The 25,182-nt window shown below is 44.8% G+C and overlaps 1 protein-coding gene across 1 annotated transcript in view; it reads left to right on the top strand.

The window, feature by feature from the left end:
• Positions 1–25,182, top strand: part of ADSL (adenylosuccinate lyase) — a 481,027-nt gene that overhangs the window by 163,840 nt on the left and 292,005 nt on the right. The window contains exon 5 of the mRNA XM_082265904.1: positions 23,119–23,290. Coding sequence (XP_082122030.1) covers positions 23,119–23,290 — 172 coding nt within the window. The remainder of the gene's footprint in view (positions 1–23,118; positions 23,291–25,182) is intronic.

The following is a 25,182-nucleotide window of genomic DNA, read 5'->3' as shown; positions in this document are numbered from 1 at the left end:
CTCTCCTGGGGGGTCCTGGAGACCACATGGCGCGCCGTGGGGGGCCGCCATTTTTCTGTAGTTTCGCTGTGCATCAATGTAAAAATGTTCCCATTGAAATGCATATGCGGCCATGTTTTGATAGTTCCCCCATAGGAATGCATGGGGCGGCCATTTTCTTGGAGTCCACGATCGCTGGACAGCAGGGAGAAGCTAGGGTGGCTCTAGTACATAACCCAGGTATTTCCTGTTCCTGTGTCAGACCCTTTTTCTGTCTGCACAGAACGTTACTACAAGCACTGAACCTATTCTCTCTGGAGAAGAGACGATTGAGGGGGGATATGATATCAATGTACAAATACTGTACTGGCAACCCTAGCATATGGAAAAACCTATTCAGAGAATGGGAATACAATAAGACACATGGCCACTCACTAAAACTAGAGGAAAGGCGGTTTAACTTTAAAATACGCAGGGGGTTCTTCACTGTCAGAGCAGTAAGGATGTGGAATTCCCTTCCGCAAGCAATCGTATCAGCAGGGAGCATTGATAGTTTCAAAAAACTATTAGATGGGCACCTTAAAGACCACAACATACAGGGAAATACAATGTATGGTTAACAGCAAACACACACACACATCATAGGTTGAACTGGATGGACTGATGTCTTTTTTCAACCTCACTAACTATGTAACTATGTACTCTATCCCTCCATATCGCTTTGGTGGTATGTTCCTGGGGTCCCTGTAGGTATTTCTCGTTGCTAAAGAATAAAGGAATCCGCGCTTGTGGACGTGGGATAGGGCTGTAGCCTACCTCAAAATATGGCCCTAAGGCTATATCGGAATATGTGGGTAAGGTGAGGTAAAGTGGCGCTGCCCAATATAAAGTGCTAAAGAAGTATAAAATTTACCAGTTTAAAGTGCTATAGTGTTGATTGAAAACTCCGTCTCAAAAAAATTCTGAAAAGTGTTCTCCTGTTGGAGTGTGGTAAAGTGTTCCAGTGCAATTGGTAAATAAATAAATAAATAAATAATTGTGCCAGTAAAAAAAGCGTATATAAATAATATGAGTATGTAACAACACACTAAATGTGATGTGTGTATTAACCAATATATATAAGTGAACCGTGCAGTAAATCACCTCTGTATTAGTGGTAAATAAATATACCAATAAATATAATAAAGAATAATGCTCATGCAATAAAATAATAGTCCCAAAAAACAGCAAAAACCAAAAACAGCAAAAAAAATGTGAAAGAACGGAAAAAAAGGGAAAAAACATATATATTCAGTAATCGTGAACAGCAGCAATTTCGGTGACATTAACCTCCCTGGCGGTATGATTATGTCAGGAATTACATACCAAAAGCGGTACAATTCTTTTCATGGAAATTTGGCGTTATGTATTATAGGCCTACAATTCTTAGTAATTACTGACTTAAACCTGACCAAAACAAGAGTCTAGTACAGTGGTTCTCAACTCCAGTCCTCAGGACCCACTAACAGGCCAGATTTGAAGTATTACCTTGGAGAGATGCAGACTAGAATACTGCAATCACTGAGCAGCAAATGATATCACCTGTGATGTATTTGAGTTATCTTGCAAACCTGGCCTGTTAGTGGGTCCTGAGGACTGGAGTTGAGAACCACTGGTCTAGTAGACATCCCAGATGTGATAAATTTGAAACACAAACACGTGAATTATAATCGAATCAATAATATTATTTTATTATTTAATATATAATATATATAATAAAATTATATTATTGATTAGATTATAATTCATGCATTATATATAGATATATGTGTGTGTGCATATATATATATATATATATATATATATATATATATATATATATATATATATATATACCGGTGTGTGTGTGTGTGTGTGTATATATATATATATATATATATACATGCATATATATATATATATATTTATATATGCATGCATATATATATATGCGTATATATATATATATATATATATATATATATATATATATATATATATATATATATATATATATACATATATACATATACATATATATATATATATATATATATATTGTGCAACGTTTTTTTTTTTTTTTTTTTTTAATTTCCCTCTCTAGTTCCGCTCCCATGCAGCATTGCTGCTGCAGGGAACGGAACTAGGAAGTGATCAGAGCGACGGAGACCGACGGAGGAGCGGCGGGACTCTCGGCTGGCGGTCACAGCAATGAGAGATCATCGCTGGATCGCCAGGATAAGGTAAGAGAACACCGCTGCGCTCTCTGCAATCCACCCCGAGCGTGACTCGGGGTTACCGCTCCTGATATGAAAAACCAACCCCGAGTCACGCTCGGGATTACCGCTAAGGAGGTTAAGGTGCTTCAAAACCTTTAGGGGTGATGTGAGTGGTGAGTGAGACACACAGGTGCACCCCTCCAATTGCTCCCGCACTCACCGGAGGTATGCACCCCTGCAGGGGTAACAAGCCTTATTGCAGCGTGGTCTGTGAGGCTCCTGAGGGAGGGGGAAGGGGGATATCCCCCTGTTGTGCCAGGGTATAGGATCTCCTTTTCAATGGAAGTTGATGATGATATGTGAAGAAGAATATACTAATATAGTGATGTACCGTTTAAATTGAGCTTTATTGCAAATATATAAAAGCAGGTACTCACATTGGGTTGATAAAATCGGGCATCTAATGACGTCAGCTCTGACGAAACGCGTCGTGCGCGATAACGTCACTTCCGCCCCACTGCAACGCAGATCCGGTCGCTGAAACGCACAGTGTCCCGGAAGCGGCCGCCAGCGAGGGACTCGCGGCCCCTACTGCTTTAGATGCCCGATTTTATCAACCCAATGTGAGTACCTGCTTTTATATATTTGCAATAAAGCTCAATTTAACCACTTAAGCCCCGGAAGATTTTACCCCCATTCCGACCAGGGGGTATTTTGCGATTCGGAACCGCGTGAATTTAACGGACAATTGCACGGTCGTGCGACGCTGTACCTAAACAAATTTGGCATCCTTTTTTTCCCACAAACAGAGGTTTCTTTTGGTGGTATTTGATCACCTGTGCGATTTTTTGATCACGCGCTATAAACAAAAAAAGAGCGTCAATTTTGCAAAAATAGCAATATTTTTCACATTTTTTTTATATGAAATTCCCCCCCAAAAAAATGTAAAAATCACAATTTTTTAACATTTTCGGCCAACTTGTTTTATGCTACCTATGTTTGGTAAAAAAAATCGCAAAAAGCGTATTTTGATTGGTTTGCGCAAAAGTTATCGTGTTTACTAACAAAGGGAAAGATTTTTGTCATTTTTGTTGTTTTTTTTTAACGCGTAATGGCGGCGATCTGCAATTTTTTTTTTTTTTTTGCGGTACTGCGACATTGCGGCGGACAGATCGGACCCTTGACTGACATTTTTGACACTTTTGGGGTTACCAGTGACATTTCTACAGTAATCAGTGCTATACATATGCACTGTTACTGTAAAAATACACTGGTAGTGAAGGGGTTAACTTTATTAGAGAGGGAGGGGCTGTATGTGTCCCTAGGGGCGTGCTTTCTACTGTGATTGGCTGTGGCTTCAGATGTATGAAGAGTGATCGACGGTTCTACATAGTTGAACCGTATGATCAGCCTTCATACACCGGGGAGAATGACAGATGGCTTGTTTACACAAGCCGCCTGACTTTCTCCCTCTCCCCCTCCGATCGCCGAGTGACCGGCGGACATCGGGTCCGCTGGTCACACGCGCGGGGGGGGTCCGTGACCACGCGGGAGCGGGAGCGCACCTCCGGGGGCGCGCGCTCGCTCCCTAGACCCTCACAAGCTAGTGACGTAGCCCTACGTCACTTTGCCTGTGAGGGGCTGACTGCCGACGTAGATCGGCGTTAGGCAGTCGGCAAGTGGTTAAACGGTACATCACTATATTAGTATATTCTTCTTCACATATCATCATCAACTTCCATTGAAAAGGAGATCCTATACCCTGGCACAACAGGGGGATATCCCCCTTCCCCCTCCCTCAGGAGCCTCACAGACCACGCTGCAATAAGGCTTGTTACCCCTGCAGGGGTGCATACCTCCGGTGAGTGCGGGAGCAATTGGAGGGGTGCACCTGTGTGTCTCACTCACCACTCACATCACCCCTAAAGGTTTTGAAGCACCTTAATGTCACCGAAATTGCTGCTGTTCACCGACTACTGAATATATGTTTTTTCCCTTTTTTTCCGTTCTTTCACATCACTGAATCACTGAGCAAGAGAAAGACTGTTTTTTTTGCTGTTTTTGGTTTTTGCTGTTTTTTGGGACTATTATTTTATTGCATGAGCATTATTCTTTATTATATTTATTGGTATATTTATTTACCACTAATACAGAGGTGATTTACTGCACGGTTCACTTATATATATTGGTTAATACACACATCACATTAAGTGTGTTGTCACATACTCATATTATTTATATACACTTTTTTTACTGGCACAATTATTTATTTATTTATTTACCAATTGCACTGGAACACTTTACCACACTCCAACAGGAGAACACTTTTCAGAATTTTTTTGAGACGGAGTTTTCAATCAACACTATAGCACTTTAAACTGGTAAATTTTATACCTCTTTAGCACTTTATATTGGGCAGCGCCACTTTACCTCACCTTACCCACACATTTCTCGTTGCTGCTGCAGGCTGTGCTAGGGCTGGGACTTGTGGTGCTGCTGGTGCAGCAGTGCGGATCGCGTATTTTGCAGTTTTTTCCTTAAAGTGACACCTTTTTTTGTTTTGTTTTAAGTAAATATGGAGTCCCAGGACCAAATCTCAACCACAGACCCCCTCAGTGCAGTTGCAGGACCCTCTGGGTCGGAGCCCCTGTCTGCATTTACAGCAGTTTTGGAAAACCTGGTGTCAAAAGGGGATTTCGTTTTAAAAAAAAAATGCCACTAGTAGAAAGCGGCCCATGCCTTCCCCTGCCTCTTTAGGTAGATATGGCTGCCGCGGACGCATGCAATCCTGGGGAATCTGCGTCCTCTTGCATTCTGATGGCGAGGAGGATGTATCCTTGTCAGCAGCTGCGCGGGAATGCGCGCTGGTTGAGGCATTTATAGTGTCAGTGCCGGAAACCTTAAAAAAGGCAGATGATTCTACAGGGTCATGGATGCAGGTGTCTTTTGGCACCTGCAAATCCCAAAAGTCGGGCAAGGATTTTCTCTGTCCGGAACTTTTTGACAACATTGTCAATGAACAGTGGGGGATGCATCAAGCAAATGTTAGTGGTGCCTAAGCAATTTAAAAGGCGCTACCCCTTTGCAAAGGTGAATCATCCGGTTTTCAGACTAAACATGTCTACTGTGGTGCCGGTGGAGGAGTCCCCGGTATTTACAGATCTCGTGGATAGATGGATTGAGTTTCTGTCCCGCCATTTGCATGTGTTGGTGGGCTCAATACTGAAACTGGTCTTTGTGATCACTCTGGTGTCACAGACCATAACGAAATGGGCGAAGTTGCTGAAAGGTGATTTGGAAATGGAGCAGCTCTCGCCGGGCCTAATAGAGCTAACAGACCAAGGGGGAGGAGTGGAGGGGTGGGGAGGAAGATAGTAATGGTGAAAGAGAAGAGGAGATCAGGACGGGAGGAGGAGGGGAAGGGAGAAGAAGGAAGAAAGAAAGAAGAAGGAGGGGGAGTGAAGGAGGTTGATGAGGTAGGGGAGGGGGGGACAGGGGGGAGGGGGACAGGAGGGAGAGAGTAGGTGGAGGACAGGAAGAAGAATGGGTATAGAGCAGAAGAGGGGAGGTAGAGGAGGGGGAGGGGAGATGGAGGGGGGGGGGTAAGAAGGAAAAAAAGAGGGAGAAGAGAGAGGGCATGGGAAGGAGGAGAAGGCAGAAGGAAGAAGTAAGGGAAATAGGATGGGGAAGGGGGGCTGGAAGGGAGATAGCGAGGAGGGGAAAAGTAGGGGATGGAGGAAGGTAGGGGAGGAAAGAGAGGAGAGACATGGAGGGGAGGGAAAAAGGAGGGTGGGGGAGGAGGGAGGGGCGAAAAGAGCGAAGCACAAGGAAAACACTGGTGCAGATAGGTGAATAGTTCCACATAGTAACCTCTAGTGAATCACGTCAGATAAAACAAGATAAATATAACTGAACACAACTAATAGTACATAAAACTAAGGGAAACGAAGAGCAGGTCAGCTTAATGAAGGATATTCAGATTTTCATCATTAGTTATGTGAAAGGTTAATCAGAATCTCATCAAGCCATGCGTACCACAGTGACCAATGTTTATCAAACCCTGTACCCCTACCCGATTTACGTGCTAGCAGACCCTCATACACCTGGTTGGTCCTAACCAGGTCCAGAATCTCAGAGGCCATTGTCTGGTTATTAGGCTTCTGGCAGCCAAGAGTATATGCGTAACAATAACCCAACAGTCCCCTGGGAACCGGTCTATACCTACATTCAGTATCGCCAATGCTGGAGAGGGGCGGGTAAGGACACCCGTGATTTCGGAAATAATGGAAAATATGTTATTCCAAAAACTAGTTAGGTGCTTGCGGGTCCAGAACACATGTTTGAGATGGGCCACCTCGCCGCAACCCCTCCAGCATAATGGTGAATAATCTGGCATAAATTTAGAGAGGCGGTATGGTGTAAGATACCAGTGCAGATTTATCTTTTGAGAAAGCTCCCAGTGATTTGTGCATGAGGATGCCCATTTAATCGAGCGGAGGGCAGTTTGCCATTGTTCAGCAGTAACGGTCTCCTCCAGGTCTGTCTCCCATTTTACAAAAGGGGTAGTTTTACAATAATCCAGTTTATGTTGCAGAGAATTGTAGAATAAGGAGGTACCTTTTAGCTGAATGCGAAGAGCCTAATAAGAACAACCAACCTTGTGAGGGTAAGTGGATGTGGCGGGATGGGAGAGAACGTAGGAAGTGGGATATCCGCAGGTATAGATAATACACTGACAGGGGAAGATGGTATTCTCGCTGTAAATGGATGAATGTTTTGAGGGAGTCCCCAAGTAGTAGGTCATCTATCGTGGCCATTCCTCTAGCAGACCAGCCCCTTAGGGAGGCATGAGGCAAGACGATCTCCAATACGTGGAGTGGGATGGGCACCTTTACAAGTAAAGAAGGTCTGAGTGTAAGACAAGCAAATTTCCTCCACGCCAATATTGAAGCTTGGACCGACACCGGTAGGCCCTTCAAAGAGAGGGGGCGCCATCTGTCAGCCAGGAGAACTGACCGCAAGGGCATGGGAGTGTAGATCTCAGATTCCATATAGCTTCAGGTAGTATGGTGGGCTGGTGATACCAAGTGTCGGAGCTGGGCCAAATGTGAGGCCAGAAGATAGTCCTTTACATCTTCCATGCCCAAGCCCCCCGCGGACCATTGTTTAATGAGGAGAGAGTGGGCGCTTCTAGGTCTTTTGCCCCTCCACACCAGACCCTTAAGGGCAGCCTGCAGAGGTAAGATATATTTGCGCAGGACAGGGATTAACATGTTCTGAATACGTATAGGATCTGGTGGCATTCTTGTGTTATTTTAGCTATCAAAGAAGGGAAGTTTGCGTCTGCCAGTTGGGACACTTTAGGAGTGAGCTGGGTGCCCAAGTAAGGAATACTATGTAGCTTCCATGAGTAAGGGTAGGTAGTCTGCAATTTATGACAAAGTTTCGGGGGAACACCCATTGGGAGGATCAAGGATTTCGTAAAGTTGACCTTCTAGTAAGAGATTAAGCTAAAACATTGTAAGATCGCTTGTGTGGCAGCTAAGGATTTTTCAGGGTCTGTCAGAAAGATAATAATATCCTCTGCAAACAAATTCATACCGTTAGTTATGGGAAATATCCGGGAGAGCATATTAGTCTGCAGTCTCAGGGCGATAATCTTGGCATATAATTTAACATCTGTATTCAACAGAGATATGGGCCTAAAGTTGGGAGATGTAGGCTCCTTCCCAGGTTTAGGCAGAGTCGCAACATAAGCCTGAAGCATTTCAGCAGGCAGAGAGGCAGAGGACACCGCGGCCGCGAACACCGAGGAAGATGGGGGCTCAGGACATTTGCAAATTTCTTGTAATAAAGGTTGGGCAGGTCATTAGAGCCAGGAGATTTCCCAGAGGGCAAAGTGCGGATGGCTCGCTCAACCTCCAGGTGGGTAATCGGGGCATTCAGATCATTGAGCTGGGCAGGTGTAAGATGAGTTAAATGGAGAGATGCTAGGAAATCAGTGATGGTCTGTTCTGTAGGTTGGGGGGTGTCAGGATCATCCTTCAAATTGTACAGAGAACTGTAGGATTTGGCAAAGGAGTCAGCTATTTCCTTTGGGTTCATAATTTTAGTTTTGGTAGTAGGGTCTAACAGGTACGCTATTTTACTCTTAACTTGCCTTGCCTTCAATTTGTTGGCTAGTAATTTGCCCGCTTTGTTGCCAGCTGAGTAATAGGAAAGCTTAAGGGCTCTAAAAAGTTTATCTTGCTGTTCCGCCAGGAGGTCCCTAAGATCCGATCTAAGTTTGGTCAACTGGAGGGCTAGAGATGGAGATGGGGAGGATTTATTCATGGGTTCCAAGCGTTTGATCTCTCCTAGGAGCTGGTCAAGCAGCAGAGCCCTCTGCCTCTTAAGCCTAGCATAAAGTTGAATTATAATCCCACGTATAAATGCTTTGTGGGTGCACCAAACAGTTGGGTCCGAAACAGACCCCGCATTATTTTTGAAATAGTCCCCCAGGCATGTCTCAATATGGGAGGCATACTGAGGAGATTCACAGACTTGACTATTCGCTCTCCACAAGAAGGCAGGACCTGGGGAACGTGACTCCTGCAGGATATTCGATACTGGAGCATGGTCCGACCAGGTGATATCATGTATTTCACCTGTATGAAGGTGTTTGTCAACCAAAATCATATCAATGCCGGAGTAAGAGTTGTGACATTGCGAGTGAAAGGAATAGTCACGTTCACCTGGGTGGAGGCACAGGAGTCCTAGACCTCCGCTGATTGGAACAAAGGTTTTAAGGCAGGAGGAGAACGCTTGGGAGTGGAGGTAGTGTCCATCTTTGGGTCAGTTGTGAGGTTGAAGTCTCCACATATTACCGTAGAGCCCTTCCTGTGCTTGGTCACTAGGTGGAACATTTTCCTCCAGAAGCGCAGCTGGTGCGTATTGGGGGTATAGGTATTGATCTCACATTGCAATATAATGTAGCGGCCATTTGGATCTGTGATAAAGTCCATTAGGGAGAAGGCCACAGAGTCCGTAACTGCTATTAGCACCCCTTTACATTTCTGCGGGGCTGAGGCCATGAAAATGTGTGGAAAGTTCTTGTGGGAGATAGTTGGCGCAGAAGACGCATGTAGGTGGGTTTCCTGAACACACAGCAGATCACTTTGAAGCCTCACGGCCTCTCGCCACATGGGACGCCCTCTTGGCAGGGTGGTTAAGGCCATGAACATTAAAGGATGTAAATTTAATGGCCATGGATAAGTGTTAAAGGAATGACAGAGTTACCTGGTCCAGACTGCGACCGGAGGAAGACCGGGTGTGCCCGCCTGAGATTCAAGTGATTGGGGCGACCGCGTAACCACAGAGATTCGGGGTATGATTTATTACGACAGAGAGATCTGGAGGAGAAGCTGACCAGCAAAACACGAAAAAATGGGAGAAAAAACAAAGGTGGTAAGAACACAAACAGTTAATAAAAAGCAGAGAATGAACTCGAAAGCAGTCGTGCTGCACATTGTAGTGGGGGTGAAAAAAGGAAAGGTGGTCCGAGTAGCCAGACACAGGGAGAGACTTAGCGGTTGGTGCCTTGAGACGGCGAGCCCTTGGGGGCTTCTTCCCCTTTTTCTTATAGGAAACTGTGTATGCCAGTCTTCTGGGATTGGTGAGATGCGGTCAGAAGATCCGGATGGAGTGGGGCCCTGATCCGGAAGGATACCCCAGGATTGTAACAGATCTAGGCCTTCTTGCAGAGAGGTGATAACATGCGCTCGATTGTTGTAGGTTACAGTGAGTTTAACCGGGAACCCCCATCTATATGTGATCGTGTGATTCCTGAGCACTTTGGTAAGTGGTTGGAGAGTCCGTCTCTTTTGCAAAGTGTGCTGTGATAAGTCTGCAAAGAGCTGAATCCTGGCATACTTATCCGGGACAGGGGTCATTTTCCTGAATGCTGACATCAAGTGATCTTTGACATGATAAAAATGAACCCGCATAATGACATCCTGAGGTATGTCATCTGAGATATAGGACGGCTTGTGGAGGCGATGTATTCTATCTATCACCAACTCAGAAGTGGGGGTAGAGGGGAGGACTGCCTGAATGAAGTCTCGGGCATACTGATCAAGTTCACTGGGTTGAATAGATTCAGGGACACCCCTTATCTTTAAGTTGTTCCGCCTAGAGCGGTCCTCCATATCGGCAATTTTGCTTTTAAGCCTGTCTAGTTCCTCTTAATGGGTGTAATGAGAGTCTATGAGTTCATTGTGAGAGGCAGCGAACTCCCCCATTTTTGTTTCAACTTTATCCATGCGTCCCCCCAGGGCCTGCACTTCCACTTTAAATGAGCTGACACACTACATCATGTCTGCATGCAGGGAAGCGCGCAGGGACACCATGTCGTTCAACGTGGTCTCTGAGACCGGTTGATCAAATGCAGGGAAAGCATTGATGTTATCTGTTAGTTCCCTGGTGGAGTTCATGGAGGAGGAATCCCCATTGCTTACCTCCTCTGTGTGGACATCCACCGCCAGCCTTGGCTTGCTCTTCATAGGGCTCCTGGAGAGTGGAGTCGAGGCAGAGGGAGATCGTAGCTGTCCCGCTTTCTGCGAGGGAGGGAGCGGAGGACTGTGCAGGGAATGACTGAGACGACCCACTGGATGAGGCCGGGGAGTTGCTGCCGGCGCCATCTTGCCCGCGCTGCTTTTCCTGGGCCATAAAGAAGTGCTGCAATTGCCGCGGCTGTCCTCCTTCTTTCTTCTTTTTGGCCATGGCGTGGGTAGCAGGGAGCGAGAGTAGTGCTGTAGGGTAACAAAGATCCGTGGTAAGCTGTGTTAGGGCGCCAATGGAGTTGGATATTCTCCCTGGTCTGGCGGAGCTATGAGCTCAAGCGCCCCCCCCCCCGAAAAAAATTCCTTCCTGATCCCCCGAGAGGCAATCGAATATTCCCTGGATCAACTTTTACCTAGAAATTTTTTAGTACCCACTTATATTAAGTACACCCAGGAAAGAATTCAGGCCTTTTTTAAAGCAATCTAGTGAGCTAGCCAGAACCACCTCTGGAGGAAGTATATTCTACATTTTCACAGTTCTTAAGGTGAAGAAACCTTTCCGTATCTGGAGACGAAATCTGTTTTCCTCTAGACGTAAAGAGTGCCCCCTTGTCCTCTATGTTGACCTTAAAGTGAACAACTCCCAAGTTCACTATATGGACCCCTTATGTATTTATATATGTTGATCATATCCCCCCCTTAATCTCTCAAGAGAGCGTAAATTCAGTTCCTCTAATCTTTCCTCATAGCTGAGCTCCTCCATGCCTCTTATCAGTTTGGTTGCCCTTCTCTGCACTTTCTCCAGTTCCTGGATATCCTTTTTAAGAACTGGTGCCCAAAACTGAACTGCATATTCAAGATAGGACTTACTAATGATTTGTACAGGAGCAAAGTGATCTCTCTCTCTCTCTCTCTCTCTGGAGTCCATGCCTCTGTTAATACAAGAAAGGACTTTGCTTGCTTTGGAAACCGCAGCTTGGCATTGCATGCTATTATTAAGCTTATGATCTACCAGAACACCCAGATCCTTCTCCGCTATGGATTTTGGACTTTGTGCCCAGGGGACGTGGTCAGCGGTGGAATCTTCCTTGCCGATCAATGTCTTGGAGCTCTGGGCGATCAAGCTCTGCTTGATCCATTGGTCGACTCGGCTGCAAGGTCGCCCAGTTCGTGTTCAGACAGACAACGCCACGGCGGTGGCTTACATCAATCAGCAAGGGGGCACCAAGAGTGCCCGTGCGGCCAAGGAGGTGGCCGAGATCCTGTCTTGTGGCCAAGGCGCATGTTCCAGCGATTTTGGCTGTTCACATTCCGGGAGTGGAAAACTGTCAGGTGGACTATCTGAGTCGTCAGTCCTTGGATCAGGGGGAATGGTCCCTACATCCGGAGGTGTTCCATCTCCTGTGTGCCAGGTGGGGGACCCCGGACGTGGATCTGTTTGCGTCCCGGCTCAACAAAAAGGTGGGAAGGTTCGTGGCCAGAACCCACGATGCTCTGGCGGACGCCGCAGACGCGTTGGTGGTGCCAGTGATTCTGGTGGCTCCAGACTGGCCTTGTCGTTCTTGGTACGCGGACCTTGTACAGATGGTCGTCGAGCCTCCCTGGTGGCTTCAGCTGAGAGAAGATCTACTCTCTCAAGGGCCGATCTTCCATCCTGCTTTACAGTCTCTGGCTTTAAGGGCGTGGCTGTTGAAAGCCAAGTGTTGAGAGACAAGGGTCTCTCGGATGCTGTCATTCCTACTTTACTGAAGGCTTTGAAGACTACCTCCAGGAAGATATACCATCCTACCTGGAAGGCGTATATTGTCTGGTGTGAGTTGCAAGGGTTTCATCCTCGCTCCTTTTCGGTGGCGAGGGTTATAGCCTTCCTGCAGGAAAGGAAGAAGACAGAGGGCGCCAGGTCACAATATAGTATGAGAAATATGACAATTTATTGTAGTGACTTACATGTACAAACGATCCAAAATACAGCCAGTAAACCATGAACAACGGTACTCGCAATGGGACACATCCGGGATGATCAGATCCGGGGACCTGCTGAACGATCCTGTGCTGTGTGGCAGTGTCTATGATACAGGTGCCGGTTACTGCTGTAGATGGCGCAGGCTCCCTGGATGGGCAGCCTTGCAGATGTCTGTGTACAGCAGGGTCGATGGGAGCAGTGACCCGGAACAGGAAGTGATGTCAGCGACCTGTCAGTTCCTCCACGGAGTCTGACAGGAACCAGAGAGCTGGATAGAGTGTGGAGGGCGGGCCGCAACGTCGTTTCGGAGGTCCTCCTCCTTCATCAGGCAGCCTGCAGGAAGGTGGGGATCAGCGCTTGGCGCTGGCCAGGATCAAAGGTCAGTTGTCGGCCTTAGCCATTTTCTTCCAACGTCCCTTGTCGACTAATTCCTTCATTCGCACCTTTTATTCAAGGGGTGCGTCATCTGGCTCTCCTGTGGAGGGCTCCTTTGCCTCCGTGGGACCTGAATTTGGCTTTATCCGTTTTACTACGGCCTCCCTTTGAGAAAATCAGAGAAATCTCTCTGCCTGTGTTGTCCCAGAAAGTTGCTATTCTGGTGGCTATCACCTCTGCTCGCAGAGTTTTCTGAATCGTAGCTCTGTCTTGCCGTTCGCCTTATCTGGTTGTTCATAGGGATAAAGTGGTCCTGCGACCCAATCAGTCTTTTCTCCCTAAGGTGGTATCTGCTATTCATCTCAACGAAGATATTGTTTTGCCTTCGCTTTGTGCGAAGCCCAAGCATCCCAAAGAATTTGCCTTGCATTTGTTGGATGTGATCTGGGCGATCAGGGTTTACCTGTCTGCCACGGAGTCCTTTAGAAAGTCTAATTCCCTGTTTGTCCTTCCAGGGGGACCTCGGAAGGGTTCGGCTGCGTCCGCTGCAACCATTTCCAAATGGATCAGACAGGCTATTGTTCAGGCCTATTCACTAAAGGGCCAGGTGCCTCCTTTCCCTGTGAGGGCACACTCTACTAGAGCCGTCAGTGCCTCTTGGGCTTTTCGCCACCAGGCTTCTGTGGCTCAGGTGTGCAAAGCGGCGGCGACATGGTCGTCTGTACACACTTTCACAAAATTCTACAAACTTGACGTACTGGCATCCTCGGATTGTTTGAAGAGACGTGTTGTTCTGTCTCTTTTTGGGGTGTATTTTGTTCTTGGGTTGGCTCCTGTTGAGCTTCTGTTGCCCTTTTGGCTCAGTTTTTTCTCAGGCCAGATTGACGTTGCCTTTTCTTTGGTTGCATCTTCTCCCACCCTTCACCCCTGCACTGCTTTGGGACGTCCCAATGGTGAAGGCATACTGAACGTGCTGCTTCTGTCAGAGGACGTAAGAGAAAATAGAGTTTTTGTAAGAACTTACCGTAAAACTCTTTTCTTTTGAGTCCTCTGATAGTCGCAGCCCCCGCCACTCTGATCTTTTGGAGTTGATTGTCTTCCTGTACTGCTTGCTACGAAACTGGAGAACAGTACTGTATGGTTCAGGGTAGGGATGCACCGAAATGAAATTCTTGGCCGAAGCCGAATAATAATAAAATGTTTGGCCGAAGGCCGAATACCGAACGCGGTGTTTTGCATTTTTTCCATTTATTTTGCCAATTTTTTGTCCTCTCTCTTGTCCTCTCGTGTCTCTCTCTCTCTCTCTTGTCCTCTCACTCTCTCTCTCTCTTGTCCTCTCATGTCTCTCTCTCTCTCTTGTTCTCTCTCTCTCTCTTGTCCTCTCATGTCTCTCTCTCTCCCTAAATGTTACTGTAGGGAATGGGATTCAGTGCACACTGCAGCCTTGTACCATAGGGTTAATGTTAGTGACACTGTAGGGATTGGGAAGGATGCTGGGAATGGAAATCAGGAAGCATGCAGGCAGCCTTGTAAATTTTAATTGCAGATACAGGGCACTGGGCAGGTCAGGGTTAATGTGGTAACATCAATTACTCAGTGACAGTCAGTCAGTGTCAGTGTGGACTCGATCAGATTATACAGTGACAGACAGTCTCTCATAGTGGTAGTAGTAGGAGGCTGGAGGTGGACTAGTAGGAGCCTGGAAAGGAGCACAGCCGCATACATACATTACTCACTCGTGCACTGCAGCCCGCCCCACACATTCAGTGAGTCTTACTCTCCTCCCTAGTTTTTTCAATGGCACATTCAGGAAGCCAATCACGCCGTGAGTAGCGGCACAGCGGAACCAATCAGGTGTGCAGGCACGCGTGATTGGTTCGCTGTGCAGCTAATCACGGCGTGATTGGCTTCCTGAATGTGCCATTGAAAAAACTAGGGAGGAGAGTAAGACTCACTGAATGTGTGGGGCGGGCTGCAGTGCACGAGTGAGTAATGTATGTATGCTCACCGCTGAAGTGTCCCGGCTTCCCCTGCCTAACACGGAAGTCTGTGAGTCCTCCTGTCCTCCTCCGAGTCCTCCTGTCCTCCTCCGAGTCCCTTCCCCCTGTAAATATCGTGACCTCGGCGATATGAATATCGCCTACGGCCACAGAACGATAGTCAATATCATATAGACTATCGTTCAGCCCTATTATTCGGCACAAAATTATTCGGCCTTTTGACTTATTCGGCCGAACACCGAAAGTGCTATTTTTTCTATTTTCGGCCGAATAATGTTCGGCCGCCGATTATTCGGTGCATCCCTAGTTCAGGGTAATATCTGAGGGACAGCCCCCTAGAGGTGTATCTTAGTGTAAATTTTTTACTAAATCTTTTCACTGCCTAGCTTTCTCCTGTAGAGGGCGCCATTACCCAATGGTGAAGGCATACTGAACGGGCTGCGACTGTCAGAGGACTCAGAGAAAAGAGTTTTATGGTAAATTCTTACAAAAACTCTATTTTTTGTACATTTGCCCACTGACGAAGGAATGATCAGTCTATAATTTTAATGGTAGGTTTATTTTAACAGTGAGAGGCCGAATAAATAACAAAATCCAGAAAAACACATTTTTAAAAAGTTATGACTTGCTTTTTAATGAGCAAAATAAGTATTTGACCCCTTCGCAAAATATGACTTGGTGCTTGGTGGCAAAACTGTTGTTGGCAGTCAGACGTTTCTTGTAGTTGGCCACTCAGGAGGGATTTTGTCCCACTCCTCCTTGCAGATCATCTCCAAGTCAGGTTTTAAGGCTGACGTTTGGTCCTTCAGCTCCTTCCACATATTTTCTATGGATTAAAGTGGTTGTAAAGTCTTTTTTTTTTTTTTTTCAATAAAAATAACAAACCTGTTTATACTTCCTCTATGCAGTTAGTTTTCTACAAGGCAGCCCAGATCCTCCTCTCCTCTGGTCCCTCTTTGGCTCTCCTTGCCCCTTCCTTTGAGTGCCCCCACAGCAAGAAGCTTGCTATGGGGGCACCCTAGTCGAGTCATAACTCCATGTATCCATTCAGACATGGAGCTGTGGTTCGGCCCTGCCCCCCCTCTCCTTATTGGCTAACTGATTTTGAGTGACATTAGTGGGAGCCAATGGCACCACTGCTATGTCTTAGCCAATGAGGAGGGGAGACAGTCATGGATATTGCTGGATGGAGAGGGGGCTAAGGTAAGCATTTGGGAGCTGAGGGGGGCTGCTACACACAAGGTTTTTTTATCTTAATGCATAGAATTTATTAGGATAAAAAACATTCTGCCTTTACAACCCCCTTAAGGTCTGGAGACTGGTTAGGCGACTCCATGACCTTAATGTGCTTCTTCTTGAGCCATGTGTTTTGGGTCATTGTCATGCTGGAATACTCATCCACGACCCATTTTCAATGCCCTGGCTGAGGAAAGGAGGTTCTCACCCAAAATTTGGCAGTACATGGCCCCGTCCATCGTCCCTTTGATGCAGTGAAGTTGACCTGTCCCCTTCGGAAGTAGACAATTCTAACAGGACAGGCACTTTCTAAACACTGTAGAAAGCTAAAGACAGCACATATACAAGTAAATCCTATGTAGGGAGATTTGTTTCATCTCTGTGTATTATCTGAGGCTGTTTGCGTCACTAGCTATATGTGAGGGTTTACATCCACTTTAAAATGCAAATCAATGTTTACCTTTTTTGAAATGTGTTTTTCTGGATATTTTTTCTGCGTGCAAGCACAACGAGATAGAGGCGCTTTACAATTTTATTTATTTATTTTTTGTTTTACACTTTCGCTTTAACCACATTAAGACCGCCCGCCGCAAATTTACTGCGGCAGGCTGCCTCTCCTGCGCGAACCGATGTTGCTGTACGCCATTAACATGTGTGGTGCAGGGGGGGCTGCCAATGCACGGGTCCGGCGGCAGCGATTGCCACCGGGCACCTGTGATCGCTCCCCGCTGAGAGAGGACGGTCAGCTGTTGTAAACACAGCTGACCTTTCTTCTCTTTGAAATGATCACAAAGTGCCTGTGATCCTTCTATATAGAATCACAGGTCTCTCACAAGCCCATCCCCCATACAGTTAGTAAAAACTCCCCTTGGCTCACACTTAACCCTTTATCACCCCTAGATTAACCTCTTCCCTGCCAATGTCATTATTACAGTAACACTGCATATTTTTAGCACTGATTACTGTAGAAACATCACTGGTCCCCCCGAAAGTGCCAAAATTGTCAGTTAGGGGTCCGATTTGTCCGCCACATTGTTGCAGTCCTGCTAAAAGTCGCAGATCTCTGCCATTACTAGTAAAAAAAAATAAAAATGACAAATCTTTCCCCTAGTTTGTAGACGCGATAACTTTTGCTCAAACCAATCAAAATACACTTATTGCGATTTTGGCAAAAAAAAAAAAAAAAATGTAGCAGAATACAAATTGGCCTAAGAGGATGAAAAGTTTTAGATTTTTTTTTTTTGGGAATGTTCTATAGCAGAATGTGAAAATATTGTTTGTTTGTTTTTTTTCCCCAGAAATGTCGCTCTTTTTTCTTTTTTTGTTTATAGCGCAAAAAATAAAAATCGCACGGGTGATCAAATACCACCAAAAGAAAGCTCTGTTTGTGAGAATAAAGGGACTTCAATATTATTTGGGTACAGCATTGCACGACCACCCAATTTTCCGTTAAAATAACGCAGTGCCGATTTTCAAAAAATGGCCTGGTCATTAAGGGGGCAAATCCTTCTGGTCCAGATGTGGTTAATTTTTAATTTTTTGATCACTTTTTTTTTTTTTTTTTTCTATTGCAAGGAATGTAAACATCCCTTGTAAAAGGAATAGGACATGACAGGTCCATTTTACAGAGAGACTTGAGTCTGTAAGTCCCCACATCTCTCCTCTATGCTGGAAAGCAGGAAATAAAAGAAAAAAATCATTCTCAGGCTTTCCAGCCAAAAAAAAAATAAAAGCAGTGTTTACATCTGCCAGCACCAGAGGTGACGACATGATGTAGCTTTCGGCCTCCGAGAGTCAAAGAGATGGCAGGGGACCAGAAAGTTTGTTGCAAACTGCCGCCGTGGGAGGGGGACGTCCCCTCCCGCGCCTGTAAACGCAATTAAGCGGCTAAACAGCGCTATGATGGCTTTTACATTGCAAGGAATTTTCGTCTGAAAAAAGAGAGCAGGCATCATTCAGATATCTCCACTTAAAGACCAGGACATCAAATGATGGCCTACGGGTTGGTAAGTGGTTAATCTGCCCAACAACAAATTGGCCAAAAAAATGAAAAAAGCATTTAACGCCTGTGCAAAAATGCACTGGAGAAATGGATTAAAAGCAAACTGCACAAGTGTGATCCACGCCTAAGCTAAGGGTCCTTTCTCACGAGTGTCATCAATCCCTTCACAAAAACTAATAAAAACAGAGTCCTTTCACATCAGTTGTTGAGGAAAATGATTGTATTGGTGGACACAAGTATAAATAAAAAACACACAAAAATGATTATTTTCTAAAAACAGACAAAATCAGATTGGACATAAAAGGATGACATCCATTCATGTCAGCAAAAACAGAAAAGTAAGCAGCCCTTTTCTGATCTTTTCTGCAGACATTACCTAACTTGACCTATATTGTCAGGGTGCCAGGAAACCAGACCACACGGGGACTGTATTCAAAAACGCAGATTTTAGCGTCTTGAATACCTTTAAGTGCAAAGGAGGAATTTGGTGTCTTTTAGACCCCAGAGTCCTCCATAAAGAGTACCTGTCACAAGGGATGTTTACTTTCCTTGTGACAGCAATAAAAGTGACCATTTTTTTTTTCTTTTTTCTTTTTTTAAAGGAACAGTGAAAAAGAAATTTAAATAGGAAAGAAGAATTTTAAAGCGCCTCCGCCCCCGAGTGTTCGCCCACCAAAGAAAATGCATACATAAGTTGCGCTCGCAAATGTAAACAGTGTTCAAATCCCACGTAAGGTATCACCGCGATCGTCAGATCGATAGCAATAATTCTAGCAAACGACCTCCTCTGTAACTCTAAACTGGTAACCATTAAAAAATGTTTAAAGCAACGCTTATGGAGATTTTAATGTACTGGCTTTTGTCGCTATTCCACGAGTGTATGGAATTTTAAACCGTAAATGTTCGATATCTATTTACTCGGCATGACATAACCTTTCACAATATACAAAAAAATTGGGTTAACTTTTACTGTTTCGTTTTTTGTTAATTCCGTGCTTTTGAAAGACCCGCTGCGCAAATACTGTGTGACATAAAGTATTGCAACGACCGCCATTTTATTCTCTAAAGTCTGCTAAAAAAATATGTATAATATTTGGGGGTTCTAAGTAATTTTCTAGCAAAAAAAAAAAGGATTTTTAATACAGAAATGTTGGCTTACGGAAAAGTATGTCCATGTACAGTATAGTATGCACAAAGACTGGGATACACTATAGTATGACTAAGGCTGGGATGCGATTAACCACTTAACCACTTAAGCCCCGGAAGATTTTACCCCCATTCCGACCAGGGGGTATTTTGCGATTCGGCACTGCGTGAATTTAACGCACAATTGCGCGGTCGTGCGACGCTGTACCTAAACGAATTTGACGTCCTTTTTTTCCCACAAACAGAGCTTTCTTTTGGTGGTATTTGATCACCTGTGCGATTTTTTGATCACGCGCTATAAACAAAAAAAGAGCGTCAATTTTGCAAAAATAGCAATATTTTTCACATTTTTTTATATGAAATTCCCCCAAAAAAAAATGTAAAAATCAAAATTTTTAAAAATTTTCGGCCAATTTATTTTATGCTACCTATGTTTGGTAAAAAAAAATCGCAAAAAGCGTATTTTGATTGGTTTGCGCAAAAGTTATCGCGTTTACTAACAAAGGGAAAGATTTTTGTCATTTTTGTTGTTTTTTTTTTTAACGCGTAATGGCGGCGATCTGCGATTTTTTTTTGCGGTACTGCGACATTGCGGCGGACAGATCGGACCCTTGACTGACATTTTTGACACTTTTGGGGTTACCAGTGACATTTCTACAGTAATCAGTGCTATACATATGCACTGTTACTGTAAAAATACACTGGTAGTGAAGGGGTTAACTTTATTTGGAAGGGAGGGGCTGTGTGTGTCCCTAGGGGCGTGGTTTCTACTGTGATTGGCTGTGGCTCTAGCTGTAAGGACACTGATCAACGGATCTACATACCAGATCCGTTTTATCAGTGTCTTTGCAGCGAGGAGAATGACAGGCAGTTTGTTTACACAAGCTGCCTGACATTCTCCCTCTCCCCCGCCGATCGCCGAGTGACCGGCGGACATCGGGTCCGCTGGTCACACGCGCGGGGGGGTCCGTGACCACGCGGGAGCGGGAGCGCGCCCCGGGGGGCGCGCGCTCGCTCCCTAGACCCTCACAAGCAAGCAACGTAGCCCTACGTTAGTTTGCCTGTGAGGGGCTGACCGCCGACGTAGATAGTCGTGCGGCGGTCGGCAAGTGGTTAAGGACCAAGCCAATTTCTGACACATGTTGTTTACAAGTTAAAATCCATATTTTTTTTTTTTTTTTTTATTGTTTAAGGCTTCATGTACACGGGACGTTGTTAAAAGTCCCTTTGAATGCTGGAATTTTTAGTAAGTTTAAAACGTCCGTTAGGTCGCGTCTAGCAGGCAGTTAGCGGGCGTTTGCGTTTAGAACCGTTCCTAGAGGTCAAAAATATCTTTCCCCTTTAAAATATGTTAATCACGTTTGGTCACGTTTGGTCATGTTCGGACGCGTTTTTGCGTTTGAAACGCCGGGAAACACACGTTCGTACGCAAATAATTGCTTTCCAAAAAACGTCCCTGAACTCAACTGCCTGCAAATGACTGTAAACGACCCTGTGTACATGGACAGATAAGATAACATGTAGGTGGGTTCAGGGGCTTCTGAAAAAAATGCCCAACTGCTCCTAAACGGCTATTTACAATGTCCCGTGTACATGGAGCCTTATATATTTCAAGAAATGCTTGAATTATATTACTCTGTGTGTAACGCATCTATATAAAATATGAATTTCACTTGAATTGAATTTCTGAAATTAACTTTTAGGTGATATTCTAATTTTATGAGATGCACCTGTGTGTGTATGTATATGTGTGCACACACATGCACACTATTACCAAAAGTATTCGGACACCTGCCTTTACTCGCACATGAACTTTAATGGCATCCTAGTCTTAGTCCATAGGGTTCAATATTTAGTTGACCCACCCTTTGCAGCTATAACCACTTCAACTCTTCTGGGAAGGCTGTCCACAAGATTTAGGCGTGTGTCTATGGGAATGTTTGACCATTTTTCCTGGAAGCACATTTGTGAGGTTCCAGCACTGATGTTATACAAGAAGGCCTGACTCGCAGTCTCCGCACTAATTCATTCCAAAGATGTTCTATCAGGTTGAAGTCAGGACTTTGTGAAGGCCTGTTAAGTTCTTCCACCCCAAACTCGCTCATCCATGTCTTTATGGACCTTGCTTTGTGCACTGGTGTGCAGTCATGTTGGAACAGGAAGGTGCCATCCCCAAACTGTTCCCACAAAGTTGTGAGCATGAAATTGTCCTAAATGTCTTGGTATGCTGACGCCTTAAGAGTTCCCTTCACTGGAACAAAGGGGCCAAGCCCAACCCCTGAAAAACAACCCCACACTGTAATACCTCCTCCGCCAAATGATTTGGACCAGTGCACAAAGACCTTGTCCACCATGGTCAATTTTTACAGTTGTCGGAACTTTAAATCAAGCAGCCAGTGTATAGGTGTGTTTCTATTTCTAGAATTGGGAACATTTTCAGCTCTATTTCTTTTTGACAGGGAATGACTGCAAATTTCACGAGCAATTGATATCACCTGTGCTTTTATAATAGAAAGGGGCTCCCTGTCCTAGTTACTTTTTTTTTTTCCTGACTTCTGTAATGGAGATTTGTGGCCTGCAATGTTTTTCTACCTTCAGCTTACATTAATGATAATATTTATTATTAATGTTACTTACAGTGAAATACTGCTTGGACATTCTGATAAACGCCATACACAGCTGTGAAATTTTCTCTTCTCTAGACCATTTGGTTGCATAAGTTATGGACTCTGTGGGATGTCAGTTCTAAGGAGATGGGAGGTGGGGAATGGAACAGGAAGTACTTGACCGTAAATGGTAGCTTGTGTGTTAAAGAGGCGCCCTGTATTAAACCCCCCCCCACTTGTTGATATGTGGAAGGGAGTGTCTCTACCTGGATGGGTGGGAGTGGGGCAAAAGTGTGGTGTAAAAAAGCCAGCCAAACTCTCCTTCATCCTCATAATCTCTGGACACGATGGGCACGTAAGGTTTTTCTGTGGAATGTGTCTCTTTTGCTTTGTGTACTTTTCACTGTAACGTTCTTTGTCCATTGGCAACACTGTATTTGTAACATCGCTGCTTTTAAGGTTTTATCATCTACGTTATATTTGAATATTGATAATTGATTAATCTAAAGTTTCTTTTCTGTAAAATTAAACTGGATCTTTTATTTTTTAGCAGTTATCCAGTATTGTTTTTATTGGTAATAGCCGCAACAGCATTGGCTAGAATAATTATTTTATAGACAAATGTTGTAATCACTTATTAGATTCATCATTAAGTCCATAAGTGAGGTGATAGAATATCGCCAAAACACTTCATGGAACACAGCAAGGAATTGATGAGGAAATCTCTTCAGTAAACGGTCACAGAGAGCAATTAACCTGACAGAAGTTTAATTTCTACCATACTTTATGCAATCCTAAAAAGAAAAAAGTTTTAGTTTCAGTTGAGGTTTACCTTTAGGCGGCATGTCACCTGTAATGGAGTGGTGGTTATGCTGTAACGCTTATGTCACACTGAAGTTATATAGTATGTTGCATATCAGTACAACATTGCACTTATTACTATGAGCTCTGATCTGTTCCAATATATTATTTCCTGTTTGCTAATTTTTTCTACTTTAACTATAATTATTTAGTGATAATGTTTGTTTTTGCAGACCAGCCCAGCTGACTACAGTAGGAAAACGGGCTTGTCTGTGGCTTCAAGACCTGTGCATGGATCTTTACAATTTAGAACGAGCCCGAAATGAGCTCAGATTTCGAGGGGTGAAGGGTACAACCGGAACACAGGCCAGCTTCTTGCAGCTTTTTGATGGTGACCATGATAAGGTGACACAGTTTACATTTGTTGTTTAATTGAATGTGTTAAATGTTGTCAAACCTATTATGGGTAGGCAATTGTAAAAAGAAAAAATTCAAATCTACTAAAACCATAATAGGAACATAAAGAGAATTGCCACACATGTTGCAATCTAAATGCACAATCTACTTGGGTTAGATACATATACATTGAAATTTCAAAGATTGGGCTGACATAACCAGTTGCCGAGCATCCGCCACATTTTTACTGCGGCAAGGTGGCTCAGCTGCGCGAACTGATGTAACTGTACGTCAGTCGCACGTAGGAGTAGGGGGCGCGCGCCCACCGTCTCCGCATGTGCTGATTCAGTTCAGAACCATTCAGTCATCAGGTCCAGGCCAATGAATTTTGGCCTGGACCTGGTGATCGGTTCTGACCAATTGCAGAATGTCCTGTGCCTGTGTAAAGTAAACACAGGCACAGGAAATTATGCAATCTCCTCTCCTGCAGCCCTTTTCGGTTCCGGCGTGAGAGGAGAGAACATCAGACAGTGAGTACACAAGCACTACACTGAGACCAGTACACATAGGCACATTGGTCACCCCATGTTCACACCCTAGTTAACCCTTTCACGCCCTGTCAGTGTCCCTATATACAGTGTACAGATAGTTTACTGCTCACTGTATTAGTGGCACTTGTGATGCAAGTTAATTTGAGAGGCAGTTAGTGGTAGTTTAGCGGCAGTCCCAGATAGGTTTAGGGTACCAGCCATCTATCCCCTAATAAAGATTTAACTCCCTGATCACCCCCAGTTAACCCCCCTTCATTGCCCTGTCACAGTGTCACTATTAGTGTACAGATCTTTTTTTCTGATCACTGTATTAGTGTCACAGGTGACATCAGTTAGCGTAAATGTTAGTTAGCATCAATCCAGGATAGCGTCAGATTGCCCGCCGCATATTTAGTAATGACACACACACACTAAACACCTCTATTACTAATATAGTGTCTGAACGGATCAATATCTTTGATCTGATCAGAACTATACTAGCATTCCCAATAGTTTAGTATAGTGTTCCCAAAACGCAGCGTTAACAGGATCAGCTCCACCTGCCAGCACCTGCGTTTAGCCCCTCTGCCCAGCCCCCAAGGTCCTGATCTCTGCTAGCACTAGCAGTTACATTTTCTGGTAGCGGTTCAAACAGTCCTTAAAAACCAAGTTTTCTTTTTTTTACCTGTGAGTCACACTAAGTACCTAATACATTTTTTGGCCAAAATGTCCAAACAGAGGTACACTAGTGAAGAGGCCTACATGATGCTGAGCATGACAGATGAGAGCGATGGGGAAGCCTCACTGTCAGAATCTAGCTCAGTATTTGAACCTGTAAAGAGCAGCGACACCCTGACAGATAGCTATGACAATGGAGTAGTGGTCCCTGCTAAGGTCAGGCGTACCCTACCCCATTCTTCTGTTGCTGAGGTTTACCAATTGCAGGATTCTCGTATGCAGCAGAGTGTCTAGTGCCGCTCTACCTTCTGGTGAACTGCCATGCACCTTCCTGGTCGCAGTCAAACCAGCACCGCAGTAACACTTGGTGATGTGGCGAGCCCCATAAGTGCTGGTGCAGTGGCTAGCACAAGTAGTGTCCCGCAGCCACCAAGAATTCAAAGACCCGTAGAGCCCATAGTGTCCTGATGCGCTTGCAAATACTGTTTGGGAGCCCACCACTTCTGCAGCATCTGTACTCCCGATTCCCCCCCCCCCCCCCATTTACTGGCCAACCCGTAATTCAGGCGGAAACGACCGATTTTACTCCCCTTGATTTTTATGCGCTGTTTTTCGTGGAAGATCTGTACAGATCTATTGTGGACCAAAACAGTTTATATGCAAATTATCGCCGCAAATCCAAATTTGACCCTT

The sequence above is a fragment of the Pelophylax lessonae genome, assembly GCF_965119305.1.
Source record: "Pelophylax lessonae genome assembly, chromosome: 8".
NCBI classification, from domain to species: Eukaryota; Metazoa; Chordata; class Amphibia; order Anura; family Ranidae; genus Pelophylax; species Pelophylax lessonae.
This window is presented reverse-complemented; position numbering and strand designations above follow the sequence as displayed.